The following is a 14,908-nucleotide window of genomic DNA, read 5'->3' as shown; positions in this document are numbered from 1 at the left end:
AAGCCTTCTTCCATCATTCTCAAAAATATTCGAAAAAGCAATATATTTCAGACTACAAAATTTTTTTACTACAAACAACTTATTTAGTAGTTCACAGCATGGTTTTCTCGCAGGGAGATCTGTTGAGACAGCTACCTATGATTTTATATCAAAAATTTTAGAAAAACTGGAGGCAAAGATGAAAACACTAGGTGCTTTTTTGGACCTATCTGAGGCCATCGATAGCCTAGATCATGTTCTTTTATTACAAAAATTACATCTTTATGGAATACAGGGACCGGCAATAAAATAGATAAAATCATTTCTCACAGATAGGTCGAAAAGGTATGCCTGGAGAAAAAGGAATATAAGGTTTACTCTTATCCTATCAATTTAAAATTAGGCATATCACAGAGGAGTGTCCTGGGGCCTTTTCCCTTTTTGGTCTACATAAACGACCTTCCAAATGCGGTGGTTAGTAGTTCCTCAAACCTTGTAAATTTCGCTGATGACTCAAATGTGCTTTTCTGGGAAAAAACTTTAGAAACACTCCTCCTCACAGTGGCAGAGCAAATTCTAAGCAAGGCTGAGCAGTGGTTCAGTAGAAATCGGTTGTTGCCTAATACCGAGAAGACAGTTTTTGTCTACTTTAGAACCAGCCAGTCACGAAAACAGTTTACAAATACAATTAGTTTTCTATCACAAAACACGGAACCTGCTAGATAAGTTAAATTTATTGGTATTCATATTGACCAGAATCTGAATTGGGGAAAACAAATACAAAATACAACAAAAAAAAAACTGAATAGAGCCTGCTACTCATTAAGAGTGTTAAAGATCTATCTAGACCAGGGGATTTTACTATCAGTATATTATGCAAACTTTTATTCTGTTATGCGATATAGAGTAATCTTCTGGGGTGCTGCAGTAGATAGTTCAACTGTCTTTATAGTCCAAAAAAAGGCAGTCTATGTGATCTTAGGATTGAAGGCGGGAGAATTCTGTAGAAGCCGATTCAAATCACTCAATATACTCACTTTCTCAGCCATCTATATATTTAAATGTATTATGTTCCTTTTTAAAAACTTTTCTTTGTTTTGTCACCTGCTTCCCAATCATGAATATAATACAAGAAGCCTTAATTTGAATTTGCCACTTCACAGATTGTATATAACAGACAGAAGTGCTTTGTATGCGTGTGTTAAATTTTATAATAGTCTACCATCTGACATTCAACAGGAAACACACTATAGAGCTTTTAAAAGAAAGGTTTTTCAACACCTAGTTGACATTGAGCCCTATACTGTGGCGAAGTACCTGACCTATCCTTCTCCTTGATCAGCATTTAATTTGTTAATTTGACAAGTTATTAAATGCTGAAGTGAAAGAATATATTCGAGGATCTTTCAGGAAACTTATCTTTATCGAAATGTATATATCAATAAAATTAATCACGTATAAAACTAATTCATTTACCTGGTATTGAAACTGTGAAGCCTTTAGGCTCGTACACTTCCACTACCGCATCAGGCACCTCATACTGAGCTTTGACGAAAGTAAAAGTAAAACAAATGACGACCACAAATAAAATCTTCATATTCACAAACAACGTTCAATATGCGACTAAATATTTAAGATGCGAAGATATAATATGTAAACAATGTCAATAAGCACCAGATCTTGATCTTAATATTCGTAGAATAAATTAAAAGACAACATCAGTGGCGTCAAATACGGGAAAACTTGCTATTGGTAAACTAACAACACTCGGAATTTCAATTTTTTCATAATTTATTTTACCGTATTAAAGTTTGTTTATTTACAGTTAACGTTTAAATAGTTGACCTCTTAATTGTTAAATAAATGTGGTTAACCAATCTCGAAATTCCCAGAGTTTGGTTAAACACATTTAATGTGATTTATTACGTTATACTCGTACATAATCGTTTTTGCCTAATCAGGAATTTTTTTATATATAAAATTTATTATCCCATGATTCACTTTATACTTCTTAGTAACGTTTTTTACCGAACTTCTTGTTGCTTCAAAAAGACAGTTTTTTGATAACTTAATTTATGTGGATCCAATTTAACAGATCTGGGTCATGAACTCGATGGCTTAAAGCACACTTGTATGTCCGTGCATGTACAGTAAAACCTCGATATAACGGACCTCTATTTAACGGACTTCGGATATAACGGACAAAAAATCCGGTCAAATGTAAAAAAATAAAAACATACTGTTAATATCACACATGCGTCTCATATATGTAATCAATATGGCATATTAAAGCAAACTTTCGGACATAAAAAAAACAAAAACAAAATAAATAAATTTGTATTCATGTGTGATGTAGGACAGCATAGCAATCTTGGAAAACGAATGAAATTGGCTCGTGAAACTTCACTGGAAAAAGCAATCTTAAAATGGTATGGCCAACAACGTTCTAGTGGGATCCTGGTCCGAGCAGTCGAATTGAAATTTTAAAATCATATGGACATACCAGAGCAAGTGATGGATGGCTCTGGCGCTTTCGTAAAAGGTACGGAATCATGAATAAAAGAATTTACGGCGAAGCTTCAACTGCACCTAAAGAAGAAACAGAGCCTTTTAGGCAAAAATAGGCAAAAAGCCTCCAAATATTAAAAATCGGATAATGGAAGAAAAATCAGCAAGGACAGGATCTTGGCACTGCTTTGTGCTAACGCTGATGGATCGCATAGATTGATACCTGGTTGGCAAATCTCGTAAACCTAGAGTTTTAAAAGACATAATGCATCATATGCCCCTTTCATATTATAGCTCTAAGAAGGCATGGTTCACCTCAGATATTTTCAAAAATTGGTTTTTCAACGAAATTGCAGTGAGAAAATTTCAAGAGGAGAAATTGGGAATACCGTCAGATGAGGTGAAATGTTTATTGCTTTTAGACAACGCTCCTGCTCACGCCTCTGAAAATATTCTACGTCCAGAAGATGGAAACTTCAGGTGTATGTTTTTGCCAAAAAATACAACATTGCTTATTTAACCCATGGATTAGGGAATAATTTTGGCAGCCAAACGAATATATCGCAGAAAGTTTTTAGACCAAGTAATGGTTGTATTGTACGATGGAGATAATGCAGAAGATACAAGAGCGCAACGTACCTTGCAAAACTTAAGGTCTTACAATTTAAAATCAACAATTTTTAATTTTGTTGCAGCGTGGGAGGAGATGAAAGAGCAAACATTAAAAAATGGTTGGAAGAATTTGTTTGATGGCCAAGATGCAGACATAGGTTTAGAAGGGTTGAAAGTTACTAATTTCTGTAGGACAATACGTAATAATGCCAGAGAACATGGTGCCGAGGAAGATGTTTTACAATCGCTCGAAGTAGATGAAAGTGTATAATATCATGACTGAGAGTGAAATAGCAGATGAAGTTATGAACCTTAAAAATGAGGACGGAAGTAAAGATAGCAAACAAGACGACAAAACAAGACTGTTAAAAATGAAGTTATCGGAGGTAAGATCGCATCTCGATGATCTAACAACATTTATTGATTATTAAATTAAACAGTATTTAGGGAGTTGATCATAGAAAAACAGCAAACATGGAAAGAGCAAACGAAACTTGTTCAAAACGGGTTTACCGATAGCAAGCACGTCGATATCCACAACAACGTCACTTCACGACGAATGTCCGAAGACAATTACTTAAATAGAATTTTGTTTGTATTTTGTATTTTATATATATATATATATATATATATATATATATATATATATATATATATATATATAATTACAGTGTACATATATACTTTCAAAAAAAGTATTTTGATTTATTTTAACCATATTTTTATATAACGGACTTTCGGCTTTAACGGACACCTCCTCCCCCCAAGTAGTCCGTTATATCGAGGTTTTACTGTACTTTTTGAGAAAATCGATTTTGAATGTTAATCTCTTGTAGCACAGCGTTACATTCAATATTAAACTTTACATATTTTTTTTTTATGATACGTCATAAAATGTACGTTGAAATGAGTTCTTCTTCTCTTCTTGTAATGCCTATCCCTTCCGGATGTTGGCCACCATCATGGCAATCTGTATTTTGCGCCTCTAAAAAGATTTGTGGTTGTTGTGTTGAACCACGTACGTAGATTTTTCAGCCAGGAAATTCTTCGCCTTCCTGGTCCACGTTTTCCTTATACTTTTTCTTGTAGAAATAATTGCAGTAACCCATATCTTTCGCTGTTCCTCATGATGTGACCGAGGTATTCGATTTTGGCTGTTTCTGTTGTGGTTAACAACTCTTTTCCTTTTTTTATTCTTAATAAAACGATAAAGCCACATTTCGAAAGCCTCAGTTTCCTTGCAGATAGCGTCCGTGAGAGTCCACGACTTAACTCCGTACAACAGTACGGAGTATTTCTACTAGTATTTTTACAAAAAAATACTAGTAGACAACAAAAAAACCAAATTTCTCTCCTACCAAGTAATGTAGTGCCTATAAGCCCCATTTTTTAAAGTTTTATGTCTGTTTTGTCCTGTTAATTGTGTTCTGTTTGTCCTTAATTGTGTTTTAGTTTTATTATTTTAACATTTGACATCACAATTCTCTGCCTAGCAGAAATTATATGCTTTTATTCAAAAGTTGATAATTACAAGTCAAAGAAATTGCACACCCACAAAATAGTACAAGTACTTTCATTCATTGTCATATAACTGTCCTCTTTCTGTATAAAAATTTTCAATAATTTAACACACATTTCAAAATATATCTCTTTAATAAATATAAATAACTTTAATAATTTAAATAATATAAAACATTACTTTTCTTTCAACAAACAATAACATATACCTTACTCCTATATCATCTGTTAACATCAATCCCCTCAAGAAACATCCTCCTAAGTTGTCAGACAGTTACAACATTGACCGAAGATCACCCATTATCAGCAATACGGGATAGTTTGAACTATGTATCACCAATCACTATATAAAAACTCTTGTACCGGAATCATTTAATTTACTTTGTACCACTGACCCGATGATGCTTTGCAAATTTTAGAAAGCGAAACCGGTCGTCTTGGGTAGTAAAATTAAATTGATTGTAAGTCTAATTTATTTCTTTTACCTCTTTTAAAATGGACTCACACAAGCAACACATTCATGATCTAACGATTATAATTAATTATTGGATGCGGACAAGTAAACTATACAACCATAGTCGAATTTGTTATCGACAATTAGTCCTAAAAACTTGTGACTTGTGTAAATGATCAATTACCTCTAAATTTACTCCGTTGCGTGTTATTTGTGTATTTTTGCGCTGTTGTATCCCCTGGCGAATTTAATTATTTTGAATTTATTGAAAGCGAACCTGAAGCCAGTTCTCTCGGACCATGTAATAAGGTACTAGACAGAATTTTGTATAATAATAAAGAGGAGATTGCAGCTGTGGATTTTCCTTGGCAGTATACAATAAGGTCGTTTGCGTATGGGGCAAATTTAACGGGAGATTTTATATGAGAGCATATCTCATTGATGGCAAGTAGAAAGGGGGTAGAAATCAAAGTATAACCTTGAGGTACACCATTTTCAGTGACATAGTTGTTAAATAATACTCCGTTAATTGTGATTCTGAAATTTCTATTATTTAAAAAGTTGTTTATAAAGCATAATATATTGCCCGTAATATTATTTTCTACCAGTTTTTAAGGATAACTGATTTACATGTTGTATCGAAAGCACTTTTTATATCAAAAATTATTGCGATTACGTCTTGCTTGGAGGCCATAGCATTTACTATATCTGTTTGCAGAATCACTAAATTATCAGTGGTGCTTCGATTAGGTCTAAAAACTGATTAAGCGGGGTTAAGGATACTGTTTTTTTCCAAATACCAGATTAATCGCTTGTTGATCATTTTTTCCAATAATTTGCAAAGGGTAGGTACATGTTAGGGAGATTGGTCTAAACGAATTTTTAGAGTTGGGAAGGGAGCTGATTTTTTTAAGGAAAATATAATGGAAATATAACCTGGATTCTGAGAGTTAAACGAACTTCGCAGCGAATGAAGTATTTTTCAAATTTAACGAGGGCATTTCTAGCCATTGCTATTCATATCTTCACTTCCAGGTTACAGTCTCACTTGTTGTTTAAAATAGTTTCAATGTATTTAAATCATTTAACCCGTTAAATAGCCCTATTACTTATATTCAACTGAGATTACATATATGACGTTGCCTGCTGATTACCATATATTTAGTTTTTGTTGTGTTGCTGCTAAATCCATACTCCACTGATGTTATTAATAGGAAGACCATTAATTTTAATGCCTTTTTCGTTCTGTTGTGCAAGCTGAAAGATCTTTTCTGCATAAATGTTTATCAGTAATGGGAAGAGAATACAACCTTCTCTTACACCTTTCGTTATCTCCATTTCTTCTGTGTATAGGCCATTGATATATTATTTTTAAGAACGTCTTTAATACGTTGCTCATTAATTTAATTAAACGGTGTTCTTCGCAGCGACTAACTAGTTTCTTTGATATTGCCACGACAGTTAATTTTAACCAATCTGTCTGTAGTTGACCAGTGTTGTGTATGTTGTTATAATAGTTTGATTCTATGTTCTTTAAAGATCTAGTAGGTAGATACTTTTGCCCCATTTCAGATAGTTTCTGTTGGTCCAGTACAATGCTGTCATTTTTGTTGTTTTTGAAATCTTTGTTTTCCTTAAAAAGTTTGCTTTTTTTTAATTTTTTTTATGGAAGTTGAAGGAGTCGTGTACAATAACTGAACAAAAATATATATTTTCCCTTAAAATTAAACTTAGTGAACGTTTATGTTTAAATAGTAAATCTGTAATATATTCTATGTGTTTGCGTAAACAGTAAAATCCAAGTATATAGTAAACAATAAACTGAATCACTTCGAAAGTCCCCAAGTAGTTATTACTAATTATTATAATATTATACTTGACATGTAAGATAATAACTTCTAGACATAATATTAAGAATTAAAAATAAATTATTGGCAATACCAAGAGTAAGTGGCACGGTTTTATAGTAATTTCGTAATTTGTATTAACATTTTGCTACATGACAATAATGGAGTTAAGATGAGTGTCTCAACCTAAATGACGTCGAAAAGTGTACCTACTTTAGTTTAGTTTTAACCCTAGAACCAAACGGTGATGATTGGGACCATGGACGTATAAACACATATGTTTATACGTCTGTGTCTATACGTCCATGATTGGGAATTATCTAGTACCGTGACGTCGGATACGACATCATTCTAATTTTACGGCTATTTTATATCGAAAACTTAATTTAATGTACAAAACAGACAATTATTGTAAACTAAATAACCAAACTCATAATAGATTTTTAGTGAAAAATACGTTTATTTGATGTATAAAAAAATTTATAAAATACGTTAGAAGTAGATAAACGATTAAACAAAAGTAATACAATTCTTCATATTCCAAGTTATAAAATAGACCAAAAAAGCAACAAAAACGGTTAAACGAAATAAAAAATTACAAAATTTTTATTAATTAATTATAATGCTGGGGGCAAACAATTCGTTTGTGCTCACCACACACACTCTTATTACAATGGTCACAACTGTAATTTCCTCTCCTTCTCTTTCTCCGATCACAGAAGGCACACAATTCTGGTCTTTCGGAGCTTCCTTGTTGAGCTTCAGCAGCTATATTTGTAGCAGAAGGGACATCTTTATCCAGCAATATAGATATTTGCGTCGTTAGGGCAACTGGAATTCTCGAATTTTGAATTCTTCGCTCCATGTGAGTAGCCGATAAGACGAACAATAAGTTTTTTAAAATTGAGATCTTGAAACAGGTGTATCTACATTCAGTTTGTAAATTACAAAAGCATTCACAGCATCAACGTCAAGAAATCCAAAAAAGTACCTCATAGGCCATTGGTTGGATTTTCTTTTGGTGGTCTTTGAATGACAGAGCTGATCAAAGACGTCGAATCCCCCCTTCGTCATATTGTAGAATTATACTATATCAGGTTTATTGGAAATTTGATTTATGTCTCCAGTAGAATGCATTCACGAGATCAGAACTACATTTTTATTTTTGTTAGGTACATAGGATACCAACATTTTATCTGGACTGTACAAAAATCGTGATAACTCAGTAGGAATCCCTTTGGTGCCAATAAAGGATTTAGGAATCTCGCTCTTATTTTTTTTAAGGATGCTTACTAAAGTTAGATTATTCTTCCTAAATTCCTCAGACAGTTGACAAGACGAAAACCAGTTGTCGGTGGTAACGTTTCTGTTTGAGTTCTTGATGGGTTCTACCAGCTTTAGAACTTGAGAACATATTGAGTGGGTAACAGCAGGTCACTTTATGGTCTGTTCTCTTTGCCAAATGTAATTCCTCCACAGAAATAGAATTTTCTTGCATCACAAAGAGAAATAATTTTAAGTCCATACTTATCTGGATTACCTGGTACCTATATACATTTTAAACAGGCATCTTCCCCTAAAGCTTAACAAAGTCCCATCCACGGTTATATACTTCGATGGAGTGTAATTTTTTCTGCAATTACTCTCGAATAAACTCCAGAATTCTCTGAATGGAGCAAATTTATCTGTTCTCCTTCGTTGTTCCCTCGTGATCTTAGAATCGAAGCGGAGCACTCTCAACAAAAACTCAAAACGGTTTTTGCTCATGACGAAACGAAATAAACTGGGACCAAAAACTGGAGAAAACACATCCAGTAATATCAAGCCTGAATTTTTTAGTGCACCAAGCAAATATAGCAAGCCAATAAAGGACTTTATTTCTGTAACATCTGTTGAAGATATATAAGACTGTTTTGAATTATATGACGATGATTTTCTTTTAATTTCTTCATTAGTATATTGAACAATCAGTTCAATCATCTCATCTGTTACAAAAAGATTAAAAATATTTATTTCGTCAGTAAGACCTTTGGCTTTACCCTTTGCTCCTGGAAGGTGGGTAATACTATTTCTCGAAGGAGTTCGAGAGTGTATACTACTCAATGGAATGAGGTTCTTAGTATCCACTTATATAGTAATCTTGTTCGCAGAAACATATTGAATATTGAAACAGTTAATAAACATATTTCGCAGTCAATAAATTGTTCAATACATATATCATGACTTGAACAAATGTGTTATCCATATATACGTAAATATCAATATTTTGTTGCATAAGTACCTATTGTTAATCATCAAAAAAATACGATCTAAACAAACGATGGAAGAATAAATTAGAAAAATCTGAAGAATAATTTATTCAATAAATTTAATTACAAATATATTTAGTTGTAAGAAATAAATAGATATAAACCTTTCTATCGAATTTACCGAAAAAAAAAATTTAAAAACATCTTGTCTGTCTGACAAATTGAACTGTGTGAATTTAGAACGTAATTTTAACTAAATCGAAATACACACCTACTTTTTTTATTGTGAATATTAATTTTGTATTACAAAAATCTGTATATCTAGTTTTAACCACAAATGAAAAATACTTTAAATGGTTAATATTTTCAACGTTTTTAAACATAGATTGCTGCGACATCTGTACACCGATATATAAAGTATAATCAAACGGAATCTATAAGATGTCTTTCGGATGTTCTTAATAGAGGCGCTACAATCAGATTGTCAACAAGTAAATTTTTGTAATGGGTTTAAAATTTTCGTTTTGAGTTATTATTATACATGTGAAATTTTGCGTATTAGTAGTAGTGTTTTCATTTAATAAAAAGTAAATTGTTTTCTCATCTTTTAATTAATATACATAGCAATCAATACTGTTGCAGGCATATAATAATAAGTGGACATATCGGAATAATAACTTAATTATTCTGTGATATTAAAAAGTAAGTTTTACTTTGAACATTTTAATTTTCAACTAATTATATTACAATTTATAGTTTTTAAATAAATAATCTACGTCTAACTCAGTCCATGTACTTTATTACTACTTTATTACTACTAAATTAATCAAGTTGCTAGTATGTTTGACAGTTTTAAAAATTCTATTTGAAGGGTAGCAATTCCCAGTATTCTCTCATTCAATTTTCTTAATTTAAACAAAAACTAAAAAGATTGCTGAATTATTCCATACAAATAATCAATGTTTGATGGAGTTTTTGTTTTATTACAAAAACAAACTAAAAGTGAAAATTACATATTACTAAGACAAAAATTTTGTAAGAGATCCTAGACTATTGAAAAGAATATAAATTAGATTTATATTATCTCTCCTTTAATGGAAAAACAAGAGTACCAGTTTCCTGATGAAATAAACTTTTCATCTTTTAATGAAATTTCCAATAGGTGAGTTGTAAGGATTGAGTGTATAAAAAAATAGGTGGCAAAAGTACATAAAGCATCTTATTCAAATCTTAACAATCAAGATGAAGCTCTACCATATTTTTTTACTATGTACATGTAACTCATAAACCCATTCATTCATTATTGTTACAACTCTAATTATTGTGAAATTTTGAGTTATTCTGCTGCTAAGTAGGTACCTACATTTTTTTAATATCATGCAACATATTTTTATTTTCACAACAATAAATGTACAGGGACCAAGAGATCACCTTTTTTCAGTTGCTTGTTTTTATAGGCTTTTTATTTATTACAATCTTTACCAATTTGACTTCTGTTATTCCAGTGATATACTTAATTCTTTACATTTCTCTTTCTAAGTACATCTAATTAATTAATTATTTTTTACTTTGGCATTGTAATTATGTAACTAATTTTAGTTTTGTTATAGATATTGGGGATTCACTATCATCTTGTATATTCTTGGCTTTCTGCTATTAAGTTTATGATGAATACATCCTGTATGCTGTAAGTTTTAGATATAATTGCAGGTCCTTTTATATTATTTTATGTACCTTTTTTATATGTAATAATTGTTCCTCAGAAGTAACTAACATTTTAGTTTTTCAATTATTTTTATACAAAGTTTATTTCTTTACTAATCTTTATTTCTTTATTGGTATAGTTGCAGTCATTGTTCTCTATGTTGATGTAGGTAGAATGGCTCCCTAAATATTTTTATTGTAATAGTACAACAGTGAACAGCAGTTATTCATTTTTGTATTTATTCATATGTAACTTTGTTGAACATGAAGCTTTTTCAGTTAGAAAAATTACTGTATGTGTTTTACCTGCCAAAGTTTGTAGGTATATGTGATGCATGCTTTTTTATTTTTATGATATTTATGCTGTTAACTCAAGATAAGATTGAGAGAGTTGAATATTACATAAATACTAATCAAATAAGATAGGTAAACTATCTTATTTAGATAGTTAAACAAATCACTATTTGTTTCTTATTTAACATATACTGTTTTTATTTGATTTATTTTTATAGGTGTTTTATTATAATCATCAGTCTCATCTCTACATTTTGTTCTCTCTACATTCTCATCTCTACATCTAGTTAGAGCTATAATTATTTAGCCTAATATACTTATAATTACTTACAGTCTTTTGAATTTTTTCTGTATTTTCTATTGACTTAGTTTATAATGTGAAGTTATGCTTGTGATAAATAATTCTTAGTAGAATATTAGATGTTGTCTGGTTCTATTATTATTTTTTTATTTTTTACTTTTAAGTCTGTCAACTTCCATGCTAAATGTTTAATTTATTGTTCATTTTGTTTTATAGTATTAATCGTGTTGCTTTTGATGAAGAATTGTCTAAGAAACTGTATATTTATAGGTATTGTTAGGTTATGTGTCTGTGTAGGAAAGAGTTGGGCTTCAGACTTAATCCATATTAGCCACAGGATGCAGTAATAATTCTTGTATTGTAGAGTGCACACTAAGTTGACAATAAATTAACCTGTAATGTACACATATACCTAAACTGTACATAAATTGGTAATTTTAGAATGTTAGAACCTGATAAAGGAAAAAAATTAAGTTTTTTTGGTATATAAATATTTTTTTCAATCTCAGTTACCTGAAAATATTTGATTATCTTGTAATGGATACCAAAATATGCTTAGCTGTGTTTCTCATATTTTTATGTACAAGTATTATATTTTAGGTATACACAATAAAGATTATTTTATTTATTACTTATATAAAAAACACCCACCAATATTTATAATGACTATTCTCAGCTATGCTATACTCCAATGCTATATATATTTTTTATTGGCACAAATCTAGTTAAAAACTCATTCACACTGTTTGGAAAATAAGTTGTTCTTTTTTTATTGTCATAAAACAGACAGGGTTAACTTAAAAGAAGTGGACTCTGTTCATTTTTTTTAACAAAAAAAATTCAAATTGAAAATAAAAATTGACCAATCTGGGGAATCTTTTCACAAATAATCTGTTTGATATTATATATATATATATATATATATATATATATATATATATATATATATATATATATATATATATATATATATATTTGTATATATATATATATATTTATATATATATATATATATATATATATATATATATATATATTTATATATATATAACTGTTTTGGATGGGTTGGAGTCAATAATAGGGCTATTGGTTAACTATTTTTTTATTCTCGAGCTTTCAATTGTGTTTACAATTATTATCAAGAGCTAAAAAAGACAAAATACTTACAAGGTTGAACTAAAAAGAAAAAACAATTTTTGTTAACTTAAAAATAATTGTAAACACAATTGAAAGCTCGAGAATAAAAAAATAGTTAACCAATAGCCCTATTATTGACTCCAACCCATCCAAAACAGTTATATATTTGTTCCAAACGAGTCACAAGTACTTCTTTTTTCTTATTTATATATATATATATATATATATATATATTTGTATATATATATATATATATATATATATATATATATATATATTATATTGAACCTAGAGCCAAGATTAATACTATTACAAGAACTATATTACAGTCTTCCGGGTTGAACCGCGTCTATTATTATTGTGCCGAACTTTCGATATCCCCTTTGATGTCTTTTTCAAGGTTTTCGAGGTGTCCCGAGTCCCCAAACACTATTACACTGATCACTAACCAATGCATTACTGCTACTGGAACACAGGACGGTTCATTTATGCCGTCGACGGTGTCGTGATTTGGGTGGAAGTTGACGTGGGGATTGGCGCGGGGATTATAGGCGGGATTGACGCAGAGATTGGCGCGGGGGTTGGCGTGAACATTTCTGACAGGATTTTGATTGGCGGGTGGAGCAGATGATATTTTCTTTGAGAGGTCTTCATGTCGAAGGTAACCGTATGCCGTCATCTCTTTTATTGAGACAATTTGGCCTTTTTTCAATTTCTATTGCTTCTCGGATAATTCTTGGTTTATAGAAGCGGATAGGAGCTATGGTTCTGCAGTTTTTAAAATCAAATTTGTCACCTGTATAAAGGTGGTGTTGACCTAGAGCTGGAACAAAATTACGAACAGAAACGGAATGTTCATAAATCCTATTTTGGATTCTACTATTTGTTTGGCCTATATAGGATCGGGGACAGTTTGCACAAGGAATTTCATAAACTCCGTGATCGGACAAGAGATGAAAGTTTTTGTTGGGGGTAAATATTGTCTATATAATAAAGGTAGTATTGAATGGCCTCCTCGTTCACCCGATTTGAATCCTTAAGAATATTTTTATTGGAGATACTTAAAAAGTCGAATTTATAAAACTAAATCAGCAAGTGCCGCAGAGCTAAGGCAAAGAATTAGCGGTGAATCTGTCGAATCGTAATAAATTTATTCTACCATCATTTAGGATACTGTCAAATTAACAACGGAGGATATTTTGAACACTTGAATATGTAGATATTAAGTTAGCAATGTAGTAAACTTTTAAATATTATTTTGAAATTTAGTTGTACATAGTTTAAATCAAAAAATTTATTAAGACGATTAGGCGTTTACAGGATTTGGTTTTAGCTCTTTCGGAAAATTGTTTCTGAAGTAGTTCCACATAAAATCGGAAGTATTGTATACGGTTGAACTGGTATTGAAGCAGTTGCGGATAAACGAGTGAATAGGGAGTTCGCCCACCCCCCCCCCAAACAAGGTCTAAAAACATAAAAATATATTAGATGACATGGAACTTAAACCACAAACAGACAAACTCAACTCAACAAACCCGCTAATTAGGAAAATTATGGGAAGTTATTGTCTTTTATGTATTTTGTGCTAATCTTTGTTATATCTTTTGGTTGGTGTTTCATTGGAAGTTCCCTCTCCCCACAAAGTAAATTCAAGATCCGCCACGTAATTGAAGTGGAGATTTCAGTAAAAGTACAATATACAGGGTGTTCGTATACCAAAGTGACTAATGATATCAGAAAAATGGTATATCTGGCAAAATTACAAACATCAAATTTCAAATCTGTTATAATTGGTTTAATTGAAATAATAAATAGTTGTATTTACAGTCTGTCCCAAACCCTTCTTTCAGTGCGTCACTAATTTTGACGTCATATAGGATTTTAAGAATGTCGAGAATTATTGCAGGACATTTTAGTTAAATTTGACAGTTGTAGGATCGTAATCTGTCTTTTTCTAATTGAAAATAATTTAATAATTTTAATATTCATTTTTGTTCTTTCTCGATATATCTCGACATATTTAAAATATTTTTATTATACAATAAATAAAAACAAAATTAAATTTTCACTGTAAAATGTCTGAAAATACTAACCTGAAATGACAATTATCATTTTATCAGTTGACATTGTGAAAGTACTGTCACGATCGAGACAATCTGCATCAAATTATATTTATGCGCATCATTGATTGGATACCTATTTAGCGTATTCTAAACTCCAACCAATTATACATCCGTAAGTAGAATTAGCTTACGATAAATAATTTTCTAACTTCTATGTATAATAATCACAGACTCACGTTTTT

General features: G+C 31.0%; 2 protein-coding genes across 5 annotated transcripts in view; one reads left to right on the top strand and one right to left on the bottom strand.

Moving 5' to 3' along the window:
* Positions 1–1,652, bottom strand: part of LOC140449121 (uncharacterized) — a 46,151-nt gene extending 44,499 nt beyond the window's left edge. The window contains exon 1 of the mRNA XM_072542266.1: positions 1,456–1,652. Coding sequence (XP_072398367.1) covers positions 1,456–1,576 — 121 coding nt within the window. The 5' untranslated portion in view covers positions 1,577–1,652. The remainder of the gene's footprint in view (positions 1–1,455) is intronic.
* Positions 1,653–10,038: 8,386 nt separating this feature from the next.
* Positions 10,039–14,908, top strand: part of LOC140448024 (uncharacterized) — a 39,399-nt gene continuing 34,529 nt past the window's right edge. For 3 of the 4 annotated variants that reach the window (XM_072541068.1, XM_072541065.1, XM_072541066.1), the window contains exon 1: positions 10,039–10,329. In XM_072541068.1, coding sequence (XP_072397169.1) covers positions 10,262–10,329 — 68 coding nt within the window. In that variant the 5' untranslated portion in view covers positions 10,039–10,261. Of the gene's footprint in view, positions 10,330–10,777; positions 10,855–14,908 lie in introns of all 4 variants that reach the window. The other variant, XM_072541067.1, reaches the window with a different exon arrangement.

Source organism: Diabrotica undecimpunctata, chromosome 8 (assembly GCF_040954645.1).
Source record: "Diabrotica undecimpunctata isolate CICGRU chromosome 8, icDiaUnde3, whole genome shotgun sequence".
Taxonomy (NCBI): domain Eukaryota; kingdom Metazoa; phylum Arthropoda; class Insecta; order Coleoptera; family Chrysomelidae; genus Diabrotica; species Diabrotica undecimpunctata.
This window is presented reverse-complemented; position numbering and strand designations above follow the sequence as displayed.